This window comes from Oncorhynchus mykiss, chromosome 24 (assembly GCF_057628025.1).
Source record: "Oncorhynchus mykiss isolate SJ-2025 chromosome 24, ASM5762802v1, whole genome shotgun sequence".
NCBI classification, from domain to species: Eukaryota; Metazoa; Chordata; class Actinopteri; order Salmoniformes; family Salmonidae; genus Oncorhynchus; species Oncorhynchus mykiss.
This window is the reverse complement of record NC_143045.1, coordinates 12641686-12669166: the sequence shown is the minus strand read 5'-3', so window position 1 is coordinate 12669166 and position 27481 is coordinate 12641686. Positions and strand designations below refer to the sequence as shown.

Below are 27481 nucleotides of genomic sequence, written 5' to 3'. Positions count from 1 at the left end.
GTTGATGCGCACAGTTTTATAACAGGTCTGATGTATAATCAGAAACATGCTTATGTATGGCATGCACCAAGTTTATGTATCTCAATATTTGTGTGTGTATGTGCAGTCTTTTCAGAAATGGTGCACGCAGATATTTAGTGTTAAATTTACGCAACGGTTATGAATGAGGCCCCTGGTTTTCTGTACAATCATTCAAATTATTAGTATTTATAAATACCTTATTCGGTGATGCAAACATGTAAACACCTTAATGGTGTTCCAGCAGTGTATTTGATCTGCTCATTTGCTAGCACCAGCCGAGCGATCTGCCTTCTTTAGCGCAAGGGAAGTGAGTTTGAATGTATGTGTTTTCTAAGTCGTTTTCACATACACACTATAAATGTCCGAACTCAGAATCAAATATGCTTCCCAAAAATAGCATGGTGGCTGTGGTAAAAAGTTTATTTTAAACTTGGCTGAACGTTTATTTATCAGTAGCCTGATTTCAGACTTCCATGTTAACAGGATTATTAGGGAAAGTGTTCTTCTTGCAAAGCATGTAAACGTTTTAATCTAAGTGTTATATTAATCTGTCTAGCCACAATAATCGCATTATTGTGCGTATGTAACCTTACACACTGTCATTGTCATCAAGCACCTCTCAGTAGGTCCATACTTACTTAATAAATCATCCTCACCAGGACTCCCCTGCTGTACAGTAACCTTCATATGTCCATGCTGAAGTATCGCCCCTCTGGATAAGGCCTGGAGGACGGAAAAACAGTTTTCCCATCAAGTCAGGAATAAGGAGATGATGAGGAGTATTGGTGTTGTATAGGGACATCCTTCCTTCAAAGGTGAGAGGCTGGGACTATGTCTGAAATGGCCCTGTTCAAAATAGTGCACTATGGAATAGGGTGCCATTTCGGATGCACCCTGGGTTTGCAGCTTGTCACAACTTGTTTCTGGTTCTACTCACCAGGTAGATGACATCCACGGAGCCCTTTGGGACGGTCTCCCCTACGATAGCATACTGGATGGTGATTGACACTTCCTCCCCACATGCCAGTGGTTTCTCCGTCTTCTGAATAGCCAGAGAGCTGGATGTTTTACTGTGAGGGGCAGTGGGCTGGATCAGTGAGAGTACGTGGTGCCCCCTGTTGAAATAGGGGACCCTGTATCTAGTGTTCTCTGCTTCTGGTGTGTTGCTAACCTGGAAAGCAACAGAGGGACGAGAGAGTATAACGAAAGGCCCAATCCCAAATCGACCCTTAGAGCTCCACCTCACCCTCTGATAGGATAGGTGGAAGTTTCACCATATTGCTTATTATACCAATGGAATCTTCTCAGATCTTCACAAGAGCATGATAGACCTCAGGGTGTAGGGTCAATGGGGTGATTTGGGATGGAGCATAAAGAGTCTCAGAATCTTTCAAACCCTTAGAAGGAATCATACTTACTATGAGGTTAATATCCTCTTTGGGCATAGTGGTTGTGTTGAGGGAGAAACTGGCAATACCATGACTGTCCGTGGTTAGGTTCTGGAGATGATGTGAGGACCAGCCTTTCTTCTCCAACAGGTAGACTAACATGTCAGAGATAGGTGTGTTGTTGAAGTGAACAACGTTTATCTGAGGAAAAAAGGAGTAATGTCATGCTACATCTGTTTGTCACTGTTACCTACCATTAGTAGTTAAGTAAACAGGAATGTCAAAGAACAAATGGCATCCACAATTCAACAAAGTTCAAGGAACAATAACACTGGATCTGGACTTACCTTGCCCTCGATAATTGATCCATGCTCATAGATTTTGGGTGTGTCGACAAACGTGAGTTTTCCAATCACATAGGAGAGCGCTATGTGTTTTTTCTCTGACCGTGTAATACCTGTCAAAGAAAAACAAATGAGAATAGGATGGTTTATTTAACAAGAATACATGCCACCATGATGCACAATGACTGTTCACAATGCAGAAGTCAATTGCAGTGCAGTTTACACAATATTTTAAAACATGATTAAAAACATATATACAGTGGGGCAAAACATTATTTAGTCAGCCACCAATTGTGCAAGTTCTCCCACTTAAAAAGATGAGAGGCCTGTAATTTATCATAGGTACACTTCAACTATGACAGACAAAATGAGAAGAAAAAAAATCCAGAAAATCACATTGTAGGATTTTTTATGAATTTATTTGCAAATTATGGTGGAAAATAAGTATTGTCAATAACAAACGTTTCTCAATACTTTGTTATATATCCTTTTATGGCAATGACAGAGGTCAAACGTTTTCTGTAAGTCTTCACAAGGTTTTCACACACTGTTGCTGGTATTTTGGCCCATTCCTCCATGCAGATCTCCTCTAGAGCAGTGATGTTTTGGGGCTGTTGCTGAGCAACATGGACTTTCAACTCTCTCCAAAGATTTTCTATGGGGTTGGTGGCTAGGCCACTCCAGGACCTTGAAATGCTTCTTACGAAGCCACTCCTTCATTGCCCGGGCGGTGTGTTTGGGATCATTGTCATGCTGAAAGACCCAGCCACGTTTCATCTTCAATGCCCTTGCTGATGGAAGGAGGTTTTCACTCAAAATCTCACGATACATGGCCCCATTCATTCTTTCCTTTACACGGATCAGTCGTCCTGGTCCCTTTGCAGAAAAACAGCCCCAAAGCATAATGTTTCCACCCCCATGCTTCACAGTAGGTATGGTGTTCTTTGGATGCAACTCAGCATTCTTTGTCCTCCAAACACGACGAGTTGAGTTTTTACCAAAAATATATATTTTGGTTTCATCTGACCATATGACATTCTCCCAATCTTCTTCTGGATCATCCAAATGCTCTCTAGCAAACTTCAGACGGGCCTGGACATGTACTGGCTTAAGCAGGGGGACACATCTGGCACTGCAGGATTTGAGTACCTGGCAGCGTAGTGTGTTACTGATGGTAGGCTTTGTTACTTTGGTCCCAGCTCTCTGCAGGTCATTCACTAGGTCCCCCCGTGTGCTTCTGAGATTTTTGCTCACCGTTCTTGTGATCATTTTGACCCCACGGGGTGAGATCTTGCGTCGAGCCCCAGATCAAGGGAGATTATCAGTGGTCTTGTATGTCTCCCATTTCCTAATAATTGCTCCCACAGTTGATTTCTTCAAACCAAGCTGCTTACCTATTGCAGATTCAGTCTTCCCAGCCTGGTGCAGGTCTACAATTTTGTTTCTGGTGTCCTTTGACAGCTCTTTGGTCTTGGTCATAGTGGAGTTTGGAGTGTGACTGTTTGAGGTTGTGGACAGGTGTCTTTTATACTGATAACAAGTTCAAACAGGTGCCATTAATACAGGTAACGAGTGGAGGACAGAGGAGGGTCTTAAAGAAGAGGTACACAGGTCTGTGAGAGCCAGAAATCTTGCTTGTTTGTAGGTGACCAAATACTTATTTTCCACCGTAATTTGCAAATAAATTCATAAAAAATCCTACAATGTGATTTCTGGATTTTTTTTTCTCATTTTGTCTGTCATAGTTGAAGTGTACCTATGATGAAAATTACAGGCCTCTCTCATCTTTTTAAGTATGAGAACTTGCACAATTGGTGGCTGACTAAATACTTTTTTGCCCCACTGTATATAACATTATGGTGTAGCACCGAAGGTCAAACACAGGTCTCCACAATCTTATTAAACATATTGACATCATGCCTTTCACTCTCAATTCAAAAAATGTGTTTTCATGTGATTGCAGGCAAATGTTGTCATCACTTTTCCCAACTCCAAATTCTTGTGATAAATTACTTGCCTGTCCCCTCCTCCTCTACTTTTGCATTAAAACTAAACCTGTCTATGAGCATTTTCTCTCCACCATTCTTTGTGAAAATGGACATGTTGAAGACATGAGAAGCACAGCCAGTTTGGTCCATCTGGGAAAAGCAAGCAAAACCACAGACATTAAGAACTGATTTAAATACATTTAACCACATCACATTCAAATGTAATATGTTGGTAAAAACAATTATACTGATGATAGTTTCTTCAGGAAAGCATACAGACCTCTATTGACTCTTTGTGGCAGGGGGCTGTATAATCAGGAACTACTCGATGAGTTTCCTCATCAATTCTCATTGATATGAATACATCGTTCCTTAAAGGTCGGCACAACTCTAAGTCTGCTTTTCCAGGTACAGGCTGTCCATACGTGTATCTGATTTTATTTCATAATGAAAAGCATCAAAAACAACAGATTTCCTACTTAGAGAGACATAGTATATTATAAACCTCATATGAGACATTACAAAGGCTCATACATGCTGCTTACAACAAGTTCAAATGCATTATACCTGCAGGCTTTCTTTAAGTCAAGTACTTTCAACATTGTCAATGCATCTAGACCTGTAAAGATGAAGCCTCTCAGTGTATGAGTGTTGATCTAGGATCAGTGTAATCGTTTGTGTCACATGTATAGGGGGAGACCTGATCCTAGATCAGCAATCCTACTCTGAGATGCTTTATTACTAAAGGCCCAGCTGTTCATGTAAATGCCACTGTCTCAAACTTTTAAATTATTAGAAGCAATTTATAACTTTGAGCAGTAGTAGCATTGTAGGTCTTCATTTAGTTTTTGTCATTAGCACAGATCTGGGTTCAAATACATGCATATTTATAGTTTATTTTTTAAATATGATCCCCTTTTCTCCAGAATTTCGTGGTATCCAATTGTTAGTAGTTACTATCTTGTCTCATCGCTACAACTCCCGTAAGGGCTCGGGAGAGACGAAGGCCGAAAGTCATGCGTCCTCCGAAACACAACCCAACCAAGCTGCACTGCTTCTTAACACAGCGCACCTCCAACCAGGAAGCCAGCCGCACCAATGTGTCGGAGGAAACACCGTGCGCCAGGCAACCTTGGTTAGCGTGCACTGCGCCCTGCCCGCCACAGGAGTCGCTGGTGCGCGATGAGACAAGGACATCCTTAACGGCCAAACCCTCCCTAACCCGGACGACGCTAGGCCAATTGTGCGTCGCCCCACGGACCTCCAGTCGCTGCCGGCTGCGACAGAGACTGGGCGCGAACCCAGAGTCTCTGGTGGCACAGCTAGCGCTGCAGTGCAGTGCTCTAGACCACCCGAGAGGCCCAAATACATGCATATTTAAGTATTTGTTTCCAAATACACTATTTTAAATACCCCTAGGACCAAACAGACAAATGTATGGAGGATTAAAATGTTTGTATTTCCAAATACATTCCAATACTGAATTACTTTTTATTCAACTAGGCAAGTCAGTTAAGACCAAATTGTTATTTACAATGACTGCCTACCCTGACCAATTGTGCTCCACGTTATGGGACCAATCACAGGCAGATGTGATGCAATCTGGATTTGAACCAGGTACAGCAGTGACACCTCTTGCACTGACATGCAATGGCTTAGACCACTGCGCCACTCGGTAAATACTTATTTTGAGATGTATGCAAAAGTAATTCAAATAATTAAATTAGTATTTGACTCAAAGTCTGCATTTGCGCAATGCGATTAATTAGACAGTGACATGAGTGGAGTTACACATAACAACAGTGCATTGCAAAACGGCGATAGTGTAGACTCACGTTGCACACACTTCTAATTTATACTCCTCTTGAACAATGCTGATCTCATCGGTGAAGTTCATTTTGATCTCAAACTTTGGCAAAACTAGATATAATAGAACAGCAGTTAACTCATGAATGTTCCTGGATTGTGATTTAATGATTCATCTGCCAGATCCATAATATTACCGAGCATGAAAGGTAAATAAAGAAGCTCAACTTACCATATTTTTCTACCTTGAAGTTATGGTATATTTTGTTATCACCAATCCACACTACAATAGCATATAATCCTACGGGTGCTTCAGAGTTCAGGGGGTGTGAAAGCTGCAGAATGTTGCCGCTAGATGATGTATTGACCCACTGTCCAATCCTGTTCTGACGAATATCCTGTTTATTCATAGAACAAGGGACACATTTAGCAGGGCACAAGACTGTGGAACGTTCAGATACAAACATGTTATGTAAGCCAAACATGCCTGTCTGACATGTAGAATAAGGAGTCACGTCAGTTCTATTCATGACATTTCTTTCTTAATGTTCTGAAGTTTGCTTACTGAAGGTGGCCCAGATGTGTTCACATATAGCTGATATGGAGGATTCTGGTAACTGCCATGTGGAAATGAATGATGACCTACCTAGCTGGTGGAGTCATCGTCTTATCATGTTGTAGTATTTTTGACAGACTAATAAGGGTCTTACCTCAAGTTCCACAACATTGTACTGTGAAGGACAAAGACAAAAGGTTGGTTAATGTTTTATGAATAACTAAAATTCCCCCAAAATGAACTGAGGAACAAAGCTGTATGCAACTATAGGAATTAGGCAGGTGCTTGGGTTTGTCTCCTCAACTAAATATCACAAGTAGTATTTGCACTGGGACTTTAGTAGAATTCAGTAGATTAATTCAATCTCAGGAAAAAAATCCCATACATTCCAATCTGACCTACAGTAAATTAATTGAAAATCCCATGTCCTGTGGTGAATGTTTGAGGACCCTAAAATACACACACGCAGGTTTATTTAGAGAACCTCTGCAGAACCTTTGCACTGAGTGCTATGGGTCTCAAATGTTTGTGTAGCCTTATCAAACAAACATGGCCTAAAGATTTGGATTTTGCCCCATAGTTGTTCAAAACATTTCCCATTTCCAAAGTCTTATTGTTCATGGAGTACTAACGAGATGTGTATAACATGTTGTGGCTAGTTGATTACTGAATTAAAATAATCATTTACAGTATATTGTCCATCATAAGCCTTGTCCCTGTCCATAAGGCAGGAGCCTATGTCCTGTTTCTGTAGAGTGAAGGAGCCTGGACAGGATGCTAGTCTATTGCTGGGCATTAACCTCAATCCATCTCCTTAATGTTCAGTGCCAAGTAGAGAGGCATCTGATCCCGTTCTTTGGTAAGGCTTGACACCCTAAATCTTCCATTCTCAAGGAGGACACTAACCACAAGGCCGTAGAGTTGAGTTGGTTGGACAATATCATACATAGTGTTACATGATACCTGATTGCTACATCTATCAGACAGTAATGTGAAACAATCCTTGAGATTCTTCTGTATTTGTCATTTTTTTTAAGTAGTTGAGATACTGATCCAAATGAAGATGAAATAGATGTCATTGTTTTCAATATTCAATCATTTTCAAGACTCACCAGCTGATTGACAGGGCTAAAATTGGTATCCAAGGTGATCACTCTAAACTGCACTGTAAAAAGACAATGAAAAGACAAAGACAAGCACTCAATGAGAAATTTAGAAGCATAATTTAGCTAAATTTCCCAGATTCTCCAGAAATCCCTGTTGAAGGATTCCCAGATTCCAGGAATCTTTCAACCAGGATTTCTGTAAAACCTGGGATTTTTGTGAAAGTTACCAGAATTTTGCAAGACAAACTTTTGACAGCTACTCTGGATAGTATTTTACACTGTTGGTACTAAGGCCCCAATTCAATCAATTGCAGTTAAAGGAAAACTGCACTGAGTTCGCTGAAAATATTTACACTGTCAATATAAGTTGACTGAGAACACATTCTCATTTACCGCAACGACCTGGGGAATAGTTACAGGGGAGAGTAGGAGTGATGAATGAGCCAATTGGAATCAACGGATAATGTCCAGGAGAAGAACAGTTTGTAACATGTGATGTTGCCTCAAATGCCAGTGTACATATTCTGAGTGAACCCACAGCGGATTTGTTCTTGATCTGCACCTGATGGTGCTGTTTCAAGTGTCTCTGGGATGACAGAGCAAACCATCATAGAAACATGCTCCCACCTAATTGTCCTGTTTCTTAGCAAGGAAACTAATTGTGTAGGTCCCTGGCTCTGTGTAAAATTACCTGTTTGTCCTGGGTTGTAGATTGGTTTATTCGTTTGGATGAATGTCATCGGACTGTAGGGTTTGATCATGACCTTTCTCTCCTCTGTCGATAGAAACGTTTCACCTCGAACCTCCACCTTAAAGTTTTGCACTTGGTCACTCTCCACCTGAGGGGCCTGTCAGTGAGACAATGAACCAATGACATATGATCCAGTGTGGCTTAGTTGGTAAGAACGTGCTGCAACAATGTCAAGGTTGTGAAGATTCAATCACTTCTCCTTTCATCAGTGTGTTTTTAAAATTATTTTTCTTTAGTACTTAATGTCATCTTTTTATGTCAAATTTCAGCCAGAATTCCAGAAAAGCCACCACATTGATATTTCCCATCAAATAAGATAGCATTGCACTAAAATGAAGAGATGCATCACAAAGCTGAGAAGTACTGTGTACTCTTATTGGAATGGTTCTGGATGTCGACCAGTGCTGGCTGACCTGAAACTGGAAGCAGCGGTGAAACTCTTGGTCAGAACTCTCTTGGAGAAGAATTTTGCTCTGCTCATCAACAATCAGAGATATGGTCATGACCAGGGTCTCGTTGGGCTGCAGAAGACTGGCACAAAGCTTGGCCTCTGAGCCTGCCTGGATCACTGCAGGAATGGCTACCATGTAAACCCTAGAGAGAACATATGCCAGCACAGCAGCAAACATACAGGAAAATCAGTACAAAATGAGAGTGCACCTCTAAACAAGAAACTACAGATGTAGGATCTTAATTTCACAAGTATTGTTATAGCAAAATAATCCTGCAGCAACACGATTTGAATGTTATGTCCATAATGTTGCTTGATATGTGATTCCGCAATTATCTGGACAAAAGTAGACAGGTTGCATGAAAAGTGCAATGCACTAACACATAATATGTGTTAGTGCAGGTTTTCAATTAATTTATGTCAAACACAATGCTCGTCTGCATTTCCTGCGGCGCCATGCAAGTAAATTGTGTGAACAGAGTACATGTAACAACAAAATAAACACGTTTATTTTGTCCTCCAAAGAGGAGGGGTGGGCCAAAATAAATAAATAATAATAATTAAGATAAAAAAAATAAAGATTCCTTTTTAAAAAGCCTATACTTATAGGTGAAATACACAGAACAAATATATGCAGAAAGGGTAGATGAAAAACAGTTCTAAATTTGCTCAGGACGAGACGCCACATCTGATTACTAAATTCTAACTGACTGTGCAGATTTACTTACGGTCTTGGAGTTTCTTGACAGAAACAAAGCCAGTGAAAGCAGGCAAAGAATATCCATCTCCAAACATGAAGCTCAGAAGGAACCATGACTCAATGAGAGAAATAAAAAGTCAGCCTATGTCCCAGTATTCCTACTGGCAAGACTTCCCTACTGCACTGTGTAGAGTACAAGCAGGGGAACTGGTGTAGCCAGGTTGAATGATGGAAGTTAAAGCCTTGTGAATGTTTGACCAATTTGTGTCAACAACAGTGATTTTCAGTGATTGGCAGATTCTCTGGCATGGAGACTACACATGCACCATCAATATACATACAGTACAGTGCAGGACATTGGCACTATGACCTGATTACATCTCAATAGTTTGCATGCAATGCCTGTTTCTTACTTTGTCCATATTAAATATATATATATATTTAACTTGGCAAGTCAGTCGAGAACATCTTATTTACAATGATGGCCTACCAGGGAACAGTGGTTTAACTGCCTTGTTCAGGGGAAGAATGACAGATTTGTACCTTATCAGCTCGGGGATTCAATCCTGCTACCTTTCGGTTACTGACCCAACGCTCTATCCACTAGGCTACCTGCCGCCCCTTTATAATATACAGTGGGTTCAAAAATGATTGGATCCCTTGATAAAGATGAGCAAAAAAGACTATAAATAAAAATAATATAAATAAATATTACAAACATTGAGCTACAGTGGCAAGAAAAAGTATGTGAACCCTTTGGAATTACCTGGATTTCTGCATAAATTGGTCATAAAATTTGATCTGATCTTCATCTAAGTCACAACACTGACAGACAGTCTTTTTAAACTAACAACACACAAACAACTATACGTTTTCATGTCTTTATTGAACACACCGTGTAAACATTCACAGTTTAGGGTGGGAAAAGTATGTGAATCCTTGGATTTAAAAACTGGTTGACCCTCCTTTGGCAGCAATAAACTCAACCAGACGTTTTCTGTAGTTGCGGATCAGACCTGCACAACGGTCAGGAGAAATGTTGGACGATCCATCTTTACAAAACTGTTTCAGTTCAGCAATATTCTTAGGATGTCTGGTGTGAACTGCTCTCGAGGTCATGCCACAGCATTTTAAATCGGGTTGAGGTCAGGACTCTGACTGGGCCACTCCTGAAGGTATATTTTCTTCTGTTGAAACCATTCTGTTGATGATTTACTTCTGTGTTTTGGGTCGTTGTCCTGTTGCATCACCCAACTTCTGTTTAGCTTCAATTGGCGGACAGATAGCCTTAAATTCTCCTGCAAAATGTCTTGATAAACTTGGGAATTCATTTTTCCGTCGATGATAGCAAGCTGTCCAGACTCTGAGGCAGCAAAGCAGCCCCAAACCATGATGCTCCCTCCACCATACTTTACAGTTGGGATGAGGTTTTGATGTTGGAGCGCAGTGTCTTTTTTCTCCACACATAGTGTTGTGTGTTCCTTCCAAGCAACACCACTGTAGTTTCATCTGTCCACAGAATATTTTGCCAGAAGCACAGTTGAACATCCAGGTGCTCTTTTGCAAAATTCAGACGTGCAGCAATGGTTTTTTTTGGAAAGCAGTGGCTTCTTACTTGGTGTCCTCCCATGAACACCATTCTTGTATAGTGTTTTACGTATCGTAGACTCGTCAACTGAGATGTTAGCATGTTCCAAAGATTTCTGTACGTTTTTAGCTGACACTCTAGGATTCTTCTTAACCTCATTGAGCATTCTACCCTTTGCTCTTGCAGTCATCTTTGCAGAACAGCCACTCCTAGGGAGAGTAGCAACAGTGCTGAACTTTCTCCATTTATAGACAATTTGTCTTACCGTGGACTGATGAACATCAAGGCTTTTAGAGATCATTTTGTAACCCTTTCCAGCTTTATGCAAGTCAACAATTCTTCTGGGATCTCTTTTGTTCGAGGCATGGTTCACATCAGGCAATGCTTCTTGTGAATAGAAAACTCACATTTTGTGAGTATTTTTTTATAGCACAGGGCAGCTCTAACCAACATCTCCAATCTCTTCTCATTGACAGGACTCACATACTTTTTCCAACCTACACTGTGAACGTTTAAATGATGTACTCAATATAGACAAGAAAAATACAATAATTTGTGTGTTATTAGTTTAAGCACACTGTGTTTGTCTACTGTTGTGACTAAGATGAAGATCAGATCAAATTGTATGACTAATTTATGCAGAAATCCAGGTCATTCCAAAGGGTTCACATACTTTTTCTCGCAACTGTATATGGTAAGCATTTTTTTTAAACAATTATATTATTTTATACTAATACAATTGTTCAGAGAAATATATTTTGTTTAACAAGTAATACCAATCATCTCAAAAAGATAAGGGTGAAAAGGATTGGATTCCCTGTTTTCAATAATCCAGCACCCTCGCCTTATGAGATTGGAGAACACATTGGGAGGTATCTTAGACCATTCCTCCATACAGAATGTTTCCAGATTCTTGATATCCTTCATCTGTGCTTATGGACTTTCCTTATCAATTGAAACCACAGATTGATTTCTGGAGACTGAGATGGCCATTGCAAAATGTAGATTTTGTGGTCAATTAACCCTTTTTGGGGGATTTTGATTTGTACTTGGGGATATTGTCTTGCTGGAAGATTCACTTGAGGTTGTACCATGTGAGTTCATATGTGTACCAGTGAAGTGTACCTTTTGACTTTTTTTACCTCAGGGAACAACACTGTACACAGAGCCGACTCTACAAGGTGGCAAAGCCGGGCATGGACCCCCCAGATAGAATTTGTGCCCCCCCAGTTTTCCTTCCCCATGAACATAACAACTGTTATATGAATCACAGTACACCTGTTGGACTTTGTTACATCTGCTCCTGCCACGCCCTCTACTTCTCATCCGGTGTCTCCCTAACTTCTGTAGGGTAGGGGGCACTATTTTCATCCTGTGTCTCCCCTAGTGCTCTCTCCCTTTCTCTCTCTGTGTGGGTGTATGTGATTGCCACTTCCACGCGGCCAGACCGTAGCCTCTGCTCAGTCAGTCTGCGGTTCAAGCCGTTTGTTCCTGCATAGATCATGTTATCCTCTTGTGCCTGTTTCCCTAGCCTGATGCTGCTTTTCTCTCCACTACAGTTCCGTCTGCTCTGACTCTGGTCCCTGTCTCCAGTCCCTCGTCTCGTCAGTCCAGCTTCCCTGCCCCCACTCTACTGCTTCCTTGAATTCTGCTCCAGACCTACTCCCCTTGCCCCAGCCTCAGTTCCTGGTTCACTGCTACCCGCCCGAGCTTCCCCTGGCCTGCAACCGTATCTTACGGCAAAAAAAGAGCTTCTGGATATCAGGACAGCGATCACTCACCTCGGATTAGACAAATATTTTTTCTTCAACAAGCAGGAAGCACAGGACATTCTCCAAACATCTGACATGGCCAACATCCCCGTTATTTGCCAGAGGAGGAGACGCAGGTATAGAGGACACAGAGCGGGATGCCTCGTCCGGACCCGCAGGAGGCGAGTGGGAAAGCTGCCGTTACCGTCAATATTACTCGCCAACGTGCAATCATTGGACAATAAATTAGACGAGGTACGATCACGAATGTCCTACCAACGGGACATCATAAACTGTAATATCCTATGTTTCACGGAATCGTGGCTGAATGACGACATGGATATTCAAGTAGCGGGATATACGCTGCACCGGCAAGATAGAACAGCACACTCCGTAAGATGGGAGGGGTGGCGGTTTGTGCATATTTGTAAACAACAGCTGGTGCACAAAATCTAAGGAAGTCTCTAGATTTTGCTTGCCTGAAGTAGAGTATATTGTGATAAATTGCAGGCCACACTACCTGCCTAGAAAGTTTTCAGCTACACTTTTCGTGGCTGTTTATTTACCACCACAGACAGATGCTGGCACTAAGACCGCACTCAGCCAGCTGTATAAGGAAATAAGCAAACAGGAAACTACTCACCCAGAGGAGGCGCTCCTAGTAGCCGGAGGCTTTAATGCAGGGTAACTTAAATCGGTTCTACCAAATTTCTATCAACATGTTAAATGTGCAATCAGAGGGAAAACAATTCTAGATCACCTGTACTCCACAAACAAAGACACGTACAAAGCTCTCCCTCGCCCTCCATTTGGTAAATCCGACCACAAATATATCCTCCTGATTCCTGCTTACAAGCTAAACTTAAAGCAGGAAGCACCAGTGACTCGGTCAATAAAAAGGTGGTCAGATGAAGCAGATGCTAAACTACAGGACTGTTTTGCTTTCACAGACTGGAACATGTTCCGGGATTATTCCGATGGCATTGAGGAGTAGACCACATCAGTCACTGGCTTTATCAATAAGTGCATCGAGGACGTTGTCCCCACAGTGACTGTAAGTGCATACCCCGACCAGACCCATGGATTACAGGCAACATTCACACTGAGCTAAAGGGTAGAGCTGCCGCTTTCAAGGTACGGGACTCTAACCTGGAAGCTTACAAGAAATCCTGCTATGCCCTGCGACAAACCATCAAACAGGCAAAGCGTCAATACAGGGCTAAGATTGAATCATACTACACCAGCTCCGACGCTCGTTTTATGTGGCAGGGCTTGCAAACTATTACAGACTATAAAGGGAAGCACAGCCATGAGCTGCCCAGTGACACGACCCTAACAGAACAGCTAAATCACTTCTATGCTCACTTCGAGGCAAGCAACACTGAGGCATGCATGAGAGCATCAGCTGTTCTGGACGACTGTGTGATCACACTCTCTGTAGCCGACGTGAGTAAGACCTTTAAACAGGTCAACATACACAAGGCTGTGGGGCCAGACGGATTACCAGGATGTGTGTTCCGGGCATGTGCTGACTGGCAGGCGTCTTCACTGACATTTTCAACATGTCCCTGATTGAGTCTGTAAAACCAACATGTTTCAAGCAGACCACCATAGTCCCTGTGCCCAAGAACACAAAGGTAACCTGCCTAAATGACTACAGACCCGTAGCACTCACGTCCGTAGCCATGAAGTGCTTTGAAAGGCTGGTAATGGCTCACATCAACACCATTATCCCAGAAACCATAGACCCACTCCAAATTGCATACCGCCCAAACAGATCCACAGATGATGCAATCTCGATTGCACTCCTCACTGCCCTTTCCCACCTGGACAAAAGGAACACTTTTATGAGAATGCTATTCATTGACTACAGCTCAGCGTTCAACACCATAGTACCCTCAAAGCTCATCACTAATCTAAGGATCCTGGGACTAAACACCTCCCTCTGCAACTGGATCCTGGACTTCCTGACAGGCCGCCCCCAGCTGGTGAGGGTAGGTAGCAACACATCTGCCATGCTGATCCTCAACACTGGAGCTCCCCAGGGGTGCGTGCTCAGTCCCCTACTGTACTCCCTGTTCACCCACTACTGCATGGCCAGGCACGACTCCAACACCATCATTAAGTTTGCAGACGACACAACAGATGTAGGCCTGATCAACGACGAGACAGCCTATAGGGAGGAGGTCAGAGACCTGGCCGTGTGGTGCCAGGACAACAACCTTTCCCTCAACGTGATCACGACAAAGGAGATGATTGTGGACTACAGGAAAAAGAGGACCAAGCACGCCCCCATTCTCATCGACGGGGCTGCAGTGGAGCAGGTTGAGAGCTTCAGGTTCCTTTGTGTCCACACCACCAACAAACTAACATGATCTAAGCACACCAAGACAGTCGTGAAGAGGGCACGACAAAACCTGTTCCGCCTCAGGAGACTGAAAATATTTGGCATGGGTCCTCAGATCCTCAAAAGGTTCTTCAGCTGCACCATCGAGAGCATCCTGACTGGTTGAATCACTGCCGGGTATGGCAACTGCTCGGCCTCTGACCATAAGGCACTACAGGGGGTAGTGCGTACGGCCCAGTACATCACTGGGTTCAAGCTTCCTGCCATCCAGGACCTCTATAGCAGGCGGTGTCAGAGGAAGGCCCTAAAAATTGTCAAAGACTCCAGCCACCCTAGTCATAGATTGTTCTCTCTGCTACCGCAAGGCAAACGGTACCGGAGCGCAAAGTCTAGGTCCAAAAGGCTTCTAAACAGCTTCTACCCCCAAGCCATAAGACTCCTGAACATCTAGTCAAATGGCCATCCAGACTATTTACAGTGCCCCCCCCCCCTCACACACACCCTCTTTACACCACTGCTACTCTCTGTTGTCTTCTATGCATAGTCACTTTAATAACTCTACCTACATGTACATACTACCTCAAATAAAAAAGTAACTCAAAAGTAACTTTACAGTGTATAGTCAGTTATCAGTTCAGCAGTTACACCTGTGCGCCCAAGTGGCAATAAATTAGTAACACCAAAAGCTTACCTCGACTTGGAAGAGTTCCAGTGTTGTGTTGGATAGTCATAGCCAGCTAGCTACCATAGCATCCCTCTGAGGGTGTTTTGAGTAGGCTATACTAGCTAGCTGCATTTGCTTGCTAAGTAAGTGAAACCTACTTGCTTCTCATTCATTTGATTAAGTGAATTTCTTCAAAACTTTTCAACTATTGTCTCTCTCTCTCTTTAAGTCTCTGATCCTTTGGTTGGGTCGACAACATGTCAGTTCCTGCTGCAAGAGCTCTGATAGGTTGGAGGACGTCCTCTGGAAGTTGTCATAATTACGGTGTAAGTCTATGGAAGGGGGTGAGAACAATGAGCCTCCAAGGTTTAGTATTGAAGTCAGTGTACCCAGAGGAGGACGGAAGCAAGCTGTCCTGTTGAGGCTACTGTGGACATTCATTGCAGAACAGTGTGTTTTAATACCTTATTTGGTGACGTGAATATATTTCGTAACATTCTATCTAAACAGGATAACTTTGTAATGTTTTACCATTTTTATTTGTATGAAATTCCCCTTCCTCCTCTGGATATTCTCCCCTGGTGTACGTGACCTTTAACATTTAGGTCGTAAATCATGGTCATAAACCGTTCGTGTGTAGATTCTGTTACTACTACAGTGGTTCTAAACTTTTGTGTTTACTGTATCACCAATCACATATTGCACTGCCCATGAGTCTTCCCAAGTACCCCCTGTGGATAGGCCAGGTACCCCAGGATGAGACCCACTGTCTTACACAAAGCCTTTCACTATTCACCTTGTCTCCTGAGCCTGCACTTGCTTGCCATAGTGTCACAAAACTGTCTGGAAAAAATGCTCAAGAATAGGGTTATAATGGAAAACTTTAATTCCAGTTACATATTTTACTTTTGATCTTGAAAGATATGTCAAGGTTTGCAGGTGTGACTTCTGTGAATGTCATGTTCTTCTTACATCTGCAGAGGAGTGAATATATACTGTACATGTAAGGAATGAATGCTTTAACAAACTGACCAACTTTTGGTAGAAGGAATATCAACATAGTTAAACTAAATAATGTATAGAGTATGCATGTATAGTATATGGATCAGTTATTTTAAATCTAATAATTCAACATCAATATTTTCACAATTAAAATAGCTCACCAGTTTGTAACCCCTACTTGCAAGGGAAGACATATTCTGTTTCTGCCTGGTCACCTGAATGAAACCATAAGACAGATAAGTCTCAGTAAATGAATACAAGTAACCAAATGTTACTAAAAAGGAAAAATACATATTGGGGAAGGTTAGATTTAAACTTACTCGGCTGGTAGTAGTCGTAGATCTTGACCACCGCTGGCTTTAGATTTTGTACTGGGAGCTCCCGTATGATGTCCAGGGTGTGTTTCAAAGGCAATAGTGATGGTAACTGTCGAGAGATTAAATTATTTATTTTTTAAACACGAAAAAAACATATTGGGTCACAATTATTGAAATGCTCTGAGCAGAAGTTTCTGTTTCAGTAACACTCTACTTGACACCCAGCGTGTTAATAGTATTACCCACAAAACCTACCACATATGGCAAAACATTCCATTACACTATAGCCTCCATGTCAACTGCATGTTTATGTTATATACTTTTTAATTGACAGTATTATTGTAGTTGTAATTGCTCTGTTGCTGATAACTGGGATGAATGCAGGAGTAGGTTTCAAGAGCAAGTTATGTAAAATATGATGAAAGTGGCTGTAAAAAATTCATTACAACAACAAAGGATTTAAGAAACAAACTTAAAACGAAAGGAAACATCTTGGCAGGGAAAACACTAATGTGAATAAATGTGTAAGTGTATTCAGACCCTTTACTTGTTGAAGCACCTTTGACAGCAACTACTGCCTTGAGTCTTCTTGGGTATGGCGCTACAAGCTTGGCGCACCTCTATTTGGGGAGTTTCTCCCGTTCCTTTCTGCAGATCCTCTCAAGCTATGTCAGGTTGGATGGAGAGTGTGGCTGCACAGCTATTACCAAGTCTCTCCAGATATGTTTGATTGGCTTCAAGTCCGGGCTCTGGCTGGGCAACTCAAGGACATTCAGAGACTTGTCCCAAAGCCACTTGTCATGACGTTGGCCTCTTTGGGTATAGCAACCCCATCCCCCTCTCCCTGCCTCCTTCAACTAGGCTGCTGTGGTCAGAGGTTGTAAATTCCTGAGAGGATCTCCACATGGACACATAGTCGAGAGAGAGTAAACGTTCATAGAGGACAAAGGAAATCCTTCCACCTCACAGAACTTGAGGTACGAACAAATGTCATGTTCTGGAGAAAGTATAAAAGATCGGTGAAGAATCCAGCTACGAACTGGTCCATTTGTCACAACTTGGGAAAGCTCATGGGAGACGGTGTGGCCACATTACCATAACACTGTTTATATAATAGCCTCAGATTTGAGGTTTACATCTAATTGTTGTATAAGATGAATGAGTGAGTATGATACTGTTTGTAAACTTGTGTTGTATGATTTTGGACTGTTTAAATGAAGAAAAATACAATTCCCTTTTGATTTGAACTAAATCAGAGGACTGCCCCTGAGCCCTGTTAGGGTCAGACATCCTGGGACAGCCTTTTCTGCCATTCCCAATAAAAATCCCACTCGGGTTTTCGATCAGCAGACCGACCTTACCTCAATTACGAGATGGCTAAAGGTTGCAGACCATGTTTTTCTCCATTAGGAGGACAAAGGTTGTAGACCATTGCTGAATCTTTTAACCATACCACGTGGTTAAACTCTTAGACTATCGATACCGACAGAATAAGAACAAGTCTTTGATTTGAATTACTTGTCTGCAGCTAGGAATTCGGTATCATTGAACGTGAAGAACGACAACCGCCGAAACATCCATTCTATAACAAATGTCACTCTAAACAATACCCTCTAACCACAAAGAAGAGAGAGAGGGAGAGAGATGGACAATTCTACAAAAGAAATTAACTTTTCACCAGCGATCAAGACGACACACGTAGCGTAAATATATATATTGATTGCAATTGTTCCCGAATGAGTGAGCATTCATGTGCAAAGGATTAGCATTTCAATTGTTATAATTATCACTTTGTAGTGACTTCTTAGTCTTAACCAAACAGTTCAATCTTGGTTTCATCAGACCAAAGAATCTTGTTTCTCATGGTCTGAGAGTCTTTAGGTGCCTTTTGGCAAACTCCAAGAGGGCTGAAATGTGCCTTTTACTGAGGAGTGGCTTCTGTCTGGCTACTACCATAAAAGCCTGATTGGTGGAGTGCTGCAGAGATGGTTGTCCTTCTAGAAGGTTCTCCCATCTCCACAGAGGAACTCTGGCGTTCTTTCAGAGTCACCATCGGTTTTTTGGTCACCCCCCTGACCAAGGCCCTACTCCCTCGATTGCTCAGTTTGGCCAGGTGGCCAATTAAGAATGATGGAGGTCACTGTGTTCTTGGGGACCTTCAATGCTGCAGACATTTTTTGGTACCCTTCCCCAGATCGGTGCGTCAACACAATCCTGTCTCGGAGCTCTATGGACAATTCCTTCGACCTCATGGCTTGGTTTTTGCTCTGACATGCACTGTCAACTGCGGAACCTACTATAGACAAGTGTGTGCCTTTCCAAATCATGTCCAATCAATTGAATTTACCACAAGTGGACTCCAATCAAGTTGTAGAAACATCTCAAGGATAATCAATAGAAACAGGATGCACCTGAGCTCCAATTTTGAGTCTCAGAGCAAAGGGTCTGAATACTTATGTTAATAAGGTATTTCAGTTTTTAATAAATTAGCAACATTTTCTAAAAACTTGTTTTCTCTTTGTCATTATAGGGTAGGAAAAAAAAGACTGTAATAAACTGTGGAAAAAGTCAATACTTTCCAAATGCACTGTATGTCACCACAAGTACATCAAAATATATATACAGTCACTAGTGAAAGTCTACACACTCCTTGCACATTTTGCTGCCTTATATTAGATTTTTTCCTATCCTTGCCAAATTTTCCAAGAGAGAGAGAACACATACACTAAAACAAAAACGAATACATTAAACTTTTTGTGCAGGTTTAACCTGTCATGTATTGTCATGTTGTGTCTTGTTCCTGTTCTTTCTCTTCACCCTGTCTCCCTCTGCTGGTCGTATTAGGTTACCTTTTCTTCCCCTCTTTCCCCCAGCTGTTCCTTGTCTTCTCTAACTACCTCGTTCACCCCTTTTCCCACCTGTTCCCTTTTTCCCTCTGATTAGGTCTCTATATCTCTCTCTGTTCCTGCTTCTGTCTTTGTCGGATTCTCGTTTGTGTTTCTCATGCCTGAACCAGACTATCGTCGTGTTTGCTGCAACCTTGTCCTGTCCTGTCGGAATCTGCCTGTTCATCTAACCTTGTCCTGTCCTGTCGGAATCTGCCTGTCCATCTGAGCCTACGTGTGTTTCGTAATTAAAGAAACTCTGTTTTGTTAATTCGCTTTTGGGTCCTCATTCACGCTCCTGACATAACCTCTTTCTTGCTCTGTATTTTCTTGCTTGAGAATCTGCTATTTTCTAAGAAGCAATTATTTTATTGACCATTTTAATTGAAAACAATCATATTTCCAAAGTGAAAGAATTCACAACCAAATTTACTGATCTTGACCAATTTTGACAACAACAATGGACATATGTTGCCCTAAGAGTTGTGCAAAGTTGATAGAATGGATATTTTGGTTTTGGTCTCACCTCTGTCAAGTACATTAACACATGGTCATCTTCAGTATCAACACGATCCACTAGAAATGACCTCCTCAGCTGTGAAGACATGCCATACATGTTATTCATCTTGCATTGACAACAAAGTTCATTTTCATGTGAAAGAGGCAAGAGCTACAATACATGGAAAAAGGCCACAGGTAACACCATAAAAGTATGTTATGACAAAAATAAACTTACCCTCGCCAAAGAGTCTGGGTCTGGAGCAAATCCAGACAGCATTTTCAAATCCACAATAATCATATTGGTGGTCAGCTCCTTTCCAGAATATCTGTGAAAGAAAAGAGGCCCCTGAGATCAAAGTTTGATTTTGACAAGTGCTTGTAAAAATCAAATGAATGGATACTTTGATTATTTTACCAATACAAATACCAGGTTTCCTGATATGTTTTCTTACTGTTAGGTACAAACTAGAAATTAAATAACCTATACATATAGTGCCCTCTAATTATTGGGACAGTGAAGCATTTTTTTAACAAACAATGACTATGAGGTTAAAGTGCAGACTGTCATCTTTAATTTCAGTGTATTTGCATCCATACCGGGTGAACCGTTTGGAAATTACAGCATTTTTTCTACATAGTCCCCCCATTTTAGGGGACCAAATGTAGGCTATTAGGATAAATGTACATATGTGTATTAAAGTAGTATAAAGTTAAGTATTTGGTCCCATATTCAGAGCATATAATGACTACATCAACCTTGTCACAACAAATGTGTTGGATTCATTTGCTGTTTGTTTTGGTTGTGTTCCATATTATTTTGTGCCCAATATAAATGTATTGTGTCATTTTAGAGTAACTTTAATTACAAATAAGAATATAATATTTTTTCTAAACACATCTATATTACAGACACAAAAGTTACAGATGCTAAAATATCACCCCCCCCCCCCCCCCCCATTTTTTCTTCTGTTATTGTAATGGTGAGAGGTTAGCATGTCTTGGGGGTATGATATTTGTGCGTCTGTAACGGTCTCACTCATCATCATTCACAATTCATTCAGGATTATCTGTAATCATGGTAGCATCCACATTAATATGCACGTTTTTAGAAACATGTTCTATTCTTATTTCCAATAAAAGTGACTCCAAAATGACAATACATTATTTACCATTCATTTCTATTGGGCACAAAATAATCTGAAACCAACAGAAAATGCATCCAACGAATTTGTAGAGTGAATATGGGACCAAGTACTTCATTTTTTACTACTTTAATACACATAAGTGAATTTGTCCCAATACTTTTGGTGTCCTAAAATAGGTGGACTATGTACAAAAAGTGCTGTAAATACCCTGACTTAACCTGTAAATATCCTGACTTCAAATCCACACTTTTGGATTATAGAGCCAAAATAAGAAAAACATGTTTCTTAGTCGCAATAATTACGAAGGGCACTGTAGGTATAAAAACACCAATAGAATTGGGTCAAAAACATTTTTAGACATGCTCTATAATAACACTTTGGAGTGTCATCAATGACCTGATTGAAATAAAGCTTCAGTAAACGCAAATGTGTCATTCATTCTTACTGAGACTCGAGGTTCAGCGTGACTCTGGGTCTTAAAGAGTTGCTGTTGCAGTCCACCTCTGTCTTCACCTGGATGCTGAGCGTTGTGCTGTCGTAGTGGAGCGCCACCTGGGAAAGAGGGAAGAAGTGGTTAGGGGAACAAGGTTGTCTAAAAATATACATTTTACAAGCTTGATTTTTTAAAACTTTTCATAAATTAGATATCAAGCCAGACAAAGCTTCTTAAATGTTTGGACTTCACAGTAATATATAAATCAGATCTTGCCAAATCGGATTGTCTTCACTGACCTGCACTGAGGCACAAGCACTGCCCTTCACTTCCACCGTGTACTTCCCTTCTGTGTCCTGCAGCGCACTCTCCTGGTAGAGAAGCTTGTTGTTTTGGTTCACATTGAAGAGGTGCTGTCCCCCACTGTGAGACTGTACTGTCACTGTGCTGGTGCCCTCTCTACTGAACACCCTGGTGGAGTAGAGAGCCAGGGCCTGGAGGGCCACCACTGTGTCCTAAACACAAACAACAGACAAATGTGTTCAAAATCAGCTATCCCATTTTACAGAAATGTTCATTTAAACATTAGTTCAGTTCAAGAGTGGCTATTTCTCATATCCATTCATGAGAATTTATTGCCTCCATTTCAGCAGAAGTTAGTTTCACATGGCTTGACATGACAAGAAGCACATACATGCCTGTGGTGAAATCAAGGTAATAATGCCTCATTACTAGTGCACAGCACAGATTGCCATTTCGGACCAAATGTGTTTTGGAAGTATACCTGTGTGGAAGAGAAGCCTCCGTAGGCGTTCTGCTGCCTCACCAGCCACCTGACGATGTGGGAGGCATAGCCCAGGTCAGTGGTAGACAGAGGGGAGGCACTGAGGGAAGCCAGCAGAACGTAGGAGCTGATCTCCACTGCCAGGGAGGCTGAGGTCTCTGAGGAGGTCTGAGTCCAGTGCAGGAGACCCCCTGAGGGATGAGGAACACACAGAGAGAGACACAGAGCCTAGCTTATTCATCATTATACATAATATGACAGACACCTGAGTTCTTTGAAATACTAATTTAATTGAGACTAATGTGCCAGATTTGCGGATGGTTTGCACTTTTGTGATTACTCCATTGCCCAGGTAATATCAATCAAGGCAAGACAGCACAAACCTCTCTGGATTACAACCAAATTATGTGTACTATATTACATATTTCATCCCTAAAAAAATACAACTTTTACATTACTGGGTAGTTTACCAATAAAATGGTCTGACGATGATGTGGAACTCATTCTTCAGATCAACCTCCAGTAACCACTAAAAAACATATACTCGGTATACATATCCAGAAAGAAAGAAATTCTCACTCCAATAAATGTTTATAGAAAGTTTGCAAAAATAGATAAGATCTTGCTACCATGGAAAGGAAAATACCTGTCTATTTGTGGAAAAATAACCCTGATTATCCCAGTTAACCTATTTGCTTATGGTCTTGCCTATACCTAGTGACCTGTCTTTAAAATTATTAGCTAAATAAATTCAATATTATTTGAAATGGCAAGCCAGACTTTGGCTTCGGAAAGTATTCAGACCCCTTGACCTTTTCCAAATTTTGTTACATTACAGCAATCTACACAAAATACCCCATAATGACAAAGCGAAAACAGGTTTAGACATTTTTGCAAATCTATTAAAAATAAACAGAAATACCTTATGTATGTATTCAGACCCTTTTCTATGAGACTCGAAATTGAGCTCAGATGCATTCTGTTTGACCGTCCTTGACCATCCTTGAGATGTTTCTACAACTTGATTGTATTCCACCAGTGGTAAATTCAATTGATTGAACATGATTTGGAAAGGCACACACACTTGTCTATAATAGGTTCCGCAGTTGACAGTGCATGTCAGAGCAAAAACCAAGCCATGATGTCGAAGGAATTGTCTGTAGAGCTCCAAGACATGATTGTGTTGAGGCACCGATCTGGGGAAGCGTACCAAAAAAAGGTCTGCAGCATTGAAGGTCCCCAAGAACACAGTGGTCTCCATCATTCTTAAATGGAAGAAGCTTGGAACCACCAAGACCCTTCCTAGAGCTAGCTGCCCGGCCAAACTGAGCAATCGGGGAAGAAGGGCCTTGGTCAGGGAGGTGACCAAGAAACCGATGGTCACTGAAAGAACGCAAGAGTTCCTCTCTGGAGATGGGAGAACCTTCTAGAAGGACAACCATCTGTGCAGCATTGAATGTCCCCAAGAACACAGTAGTCTCCATCAATATTAAATGGAATAAGTTTGGAACCACCAAGACTCTTCCTAGAGCTGGCCACCTTCCAGAAGGACAACCATCTCTGCAGCACTCCACCAATCAGGCTTTTATGGTAGAGTGGCCAGACGGAAGCTACTCCTCAGTAAAAGTCACATGACAGCCCGCATGGAGTTTGCCAAAAGGCACGTAAAGACTCTCAGACCATAAGAAACAAGATTCTCTGGTCTGATGAAACCAAGATTGAACTCTTTGGCCTGAATGCCAAGTGTCACGTCTGGAGGAAACCTGGCACCATCCATACGGTGAAGCATGGTAGTGGCAGCATCATGCTTTGGGGATGTTTTTCAGCGGCAGGGAATGTGAGACTAGTCAGGATCGAGGCAAAGATGAATGGAGCAAAGTACAGAGAGATCCTTAATGAAAACCTGCTCCAGAGTGCTCACGACCTCAGACTGGGGTGAAGTTTCCCCTTCCAACAGGACAATGACCCTAAGCACGCAGGAGTGGCATCTGGACAAGTCTCTGAATGTCCTTGAGTGACCCAGCCAGAGCCCGGACTTGAACCCGATCTAACATCTCTGGAGAGACCTGAAAATAGCTGTGCAGCGACGCTCCCCATCCACCCTGACAGAGCTTGAGAGGATCTGCAGAGAAGAATGTTAGAAACTCCCCAAATACAGGTGTGCCAAGATTGTAGCGTCATACCCAAGAATACTCTTGCCTGTACTCGCTGCCAAACATGCTTCAACAAAGTACTGATTAAAGGGTTTGACTACTTATGTAAATGTGATATTTAATTAATTTCTATTTCTAATTTCAGCAAAAATATTTAAAAAATTGTTTTTGCTTTTTCATTATGGGGTATTGTGTGTAGATTGATGTGGGTGGGAATGATTTAATCAATTTTAGAATAAGGCTGTAACCTAACAAGAGAGAGGGGTCTGAATACTTCCCGAAGGCACTGTATATAATGAATATGAATTCGGAGGGCAGAAATGATTAAATATCAAAGCATCAAACCTCTCACTAAAGGCGTCAGTCATACAAAAGTTATACTTAGTTCCGAACTGGTTCTCTATCAGATTAGTAAGGATGTCTCACCCCATGTTCAATAATGTTCTATTCCCTTTATTCAGATTACAACCTCTCACTTTCGGTTATTTGAAAATGAAATAAATCTCCAAAATATCACAATTTTTAAAACAAGCCATAGAAAGTTGTTTGCAATTTCAGTTTAAACCACCAGAATAGACAGAACATATAATACAACAAACACTGTGGTTAAACTCAAATATACTAATTGATTAAAAAAACTACACATTAAGGAAAGAAATTCCACAAATGTACTTTAACAAGGCACACCTGTTAATTGAAATGCATTCCAGCTGATTACCTCATGAAGCTGGTTGAGAGAATGCCAAGAGTGCAAAGCTGTCATGAAGGCAAAGGGTGGCTACTTTGAAGAATCTCAAATATAAAATATATTTAGATTTGTTTAACACTTTTTTGGTTACTACATGATTCCATACGTGTTATTTCATAGTTTTGATGTCTTCACTATTATTCTACATTCTACTTAGTATCAACACGATCCACTAGAAGTTAACTCCTCAGCTTTGAAGACGTCTTCACTATTATTGTACAATGTAGAAAATAACAACAACAAAAAGAAAACCCCTTGAATGAGTAGGTGTGTCCAAACTTTTGACTGGTACTTTATATATTTACAAAACAATATATAGGGGATTGGAAATAATGCAGACAATTACATTGATGGAAGCTACAATCTATCTGTAAGCTGATCTACCCCCCTAAAAAAAAGGATATGTCTCACTCTCTCGTATTGCGACCGTGTCCAGGTGCTGCAGAAGCTGGGCCCGGGTCTCCATGTCCCCTGCCAGGGTAAAGGTGTAGGCCAGCAGAGCAGTAGTGTAGGTGTTGGACAAATCACTGGTGGAGTTCTTCAGGCAAGACAAACTGCCGTACAAAACAGGATCCTGGAGCACAAAATAACAGAGCAGCACATTAAGAGACATGTTAGCCTGGTCTCAGATCTGCTAACGGTAACACCTATTCTTATGCTTATTTCTTTGGCTATTTCCAGATAAAAAATATTTTGTGGAGATGCTACTTACCGACACTGACATGTTGAGCTCCAGCATTGAAGCAGTGATGTAGGCCGTCAGTGTGACTTCATCAGTCACCCCACCCTATAAAACAATGTCAAAATACTACAATGTGTATTAAACTACAATTCTGTTGAAAGCATCATTCACAACTTCATGGCTGGTCTGATGAGACACACAACTACATCTTCTTCCATCTTCCTTCAGTTTATTATCAATTATACATTTGATATCAATAAGTACCTTCATTCTGTTATTAAAGAGTTTCCCCAATCTGACAAAACACCCATGTTTGCCTTGCTGACTTTCCAACCAACTCGTGGGCTCTTTCATTTGCACTGGGTCAATATAAATGAAAGACTGTGCTTTGCCAAAGGATCTCAAGACAAAAGCAGTCAGCCTGAGGAAAGAGAACTTGATTTGAATGTCCCGTCATAATACCCACATAAGGTTGTCAATAACATGACTTAGAGCTTGACATTACATGCAATGACAGCTTATTTGAACTGATGTCATATCCATGGTCTGTCAGAGACAATGCCATTTGATTGGTCAATACTTAATTGAAACAAACAGTTATAATGTGTTTACCAGTAGTTGAAAAACACTATACTCACCAAGTATTCCCCGAGCCTTGTCCAAATGTGCTGTATGCACCATCAAAATGCTTGTAGTTCAGCTGCCTTTGGTAACCTGTCGGTGTGTTTTTAGAGTGAACAATAAAGTGACCAAATGTTTTTTATAGTCACTGAGTGTCTGCCCCAAATGGCACCCTATTCCCTGTATAGTACACTACTTTGGCCAGGAAAAATCTGTGCACTATGTAGGCACTAGGGTGCCATTTGGGATGATTTTAGTGGGAAAACAAGTTCCTACGTGTGTTGGGTCAGTCATGCTCAGACACGAGACGTATGTGGCAGGGTCTACAGGAAATCACGGACTACAAAAAGAAAACCAGCCACGTCACGAACACTGATATCACGCTTCCAAACAAACTAAACACCTTCTTTGCCCGCTTTGACGATAATACAGTGCCACCGTCGCGGCCCGCTACCAAGAACGGCACCCCCCCCTCTCCTTCTCCGTGGGTGACGTGAGTAAAACATTTATACGTGTTAACCCTCGCAGGGCTGCTGGCCCAGACGGCATCCCTAGCCGTGTCAGGAAAACAACCTCTCACTCAATGTCAACAAAACAAAGGAGATGATCGTGGACTTCAGGAAACAGTAAAGGGAACACACCCCTACCCACATCGAAGGGACAGCAGTGGAGAAGGTGGAAAGTTTTAAGTTCCTCAGCGTACATATCGACAAACTGAAATGGTCCACCCACACGTGACAGTGTGGTGA

General features: G+C 41.5%; 2 protein-coding genes across 5 annotated transcripts in view; both read right to left on the bottom strand.

Moving 5' to 3' along the window:
- LOC118944024 (alpha-2-macroglobulin) overlaps positions 1 to 9418 on the bottom strand; it is a 39596-nt gene extending 30178 nt beyond the window's left edge. For 2 of the 4 annotated variants that reach the window (XM_036961403.2, XM_090218330.1), the window contains exons 1-13: positions 9140 to 9410; positions 8374 to 8554; positions 7901 to 8057; positions 7216 to 7268; positions 6258 to 6278; positions 5780 to 5945; positions 5577 to 5661; positions 4022 to 4172; positions 3771 to 3891; positions 1757 to 1866; positions 1440 to 1610; positions 959 to 1192; positions 678 to 744 (exon numbers count right to left, since the gene is read on the bottom strand). In XM_036961403.2, coding sequence (XP_036817298.1) covers positions 678 to 744; positions 959 to 1192; positions 1440 to 1610; positions 1757 to 1866; positions 3771 to 3891; positions 4022 to 4172; positions 5577 to 5661; positions 5780 to 5945; positions 6258 to 6278; positions 7216 to 7268; positions 7901 to 8057; positions 8374 to 8554; positions 9140 to 9225 — 1603 coding nt within the window. In that variant the 5' untranslated portion in view covers positions 9226 to 9410. Of the gene's footprint in view, positions 1 to 659; positions 745 to 958; positions 1193 to 1439; positions 1611 to 1756; positions 1867 to 3770; positions 3892 to 4021; positions 4173 to 5576; positions 5662 to 5779; positions 5946 to 6257; positions 6279 to 7215; positions 7269 to 7900; positions 8058 to 8373; positions 8555 to 9139 lie in introns of all 4 variants that reach the window. The other 2 variants (XM_036961399.2, XM_036961401.2) reach the window with 2 other exon arrangements.
- Positions 9419 to 16329: 6911 nt separating this feature from the next.
- Positions 16330 to 27481, bottom strand: part of LOC110503755 (alpha-2-macroglobulin) — a 38121-nt gene continuing 26969 nt past the window's right edge. Inside the window, 12 exon segments of the mRNA XM_090218332.1 lie at positions 16330 to 16435; positions 16625 to 16678; positions 16784 to 16889; positions 20192 to 20260; positions 20402 to 20492; positions 21757 to 21863; positions 22044 to 22259; positions 22529 to 22719; positions 25841 to 26003; positions 26142 to 26216; positions 26376 to 26532; positions 26750 to 26825. Coding sequence (XP_090074458.1) covers positions 16638 to 16678; positions 16784 to 16889; positions 20192 to 20260; positions 20402 to 20492; positions 21757 to 21863; positions 22044 to 22259; positions 22529 to 22719; positions 25841 to 26003; positions 26142 to 26216; positions 26376 to 26532; positions 26750 to 26825 — 1292 coding nt within the window. The 3' untranslated portion in view covers positions 16330 to 16435; positions 16625 to 16637.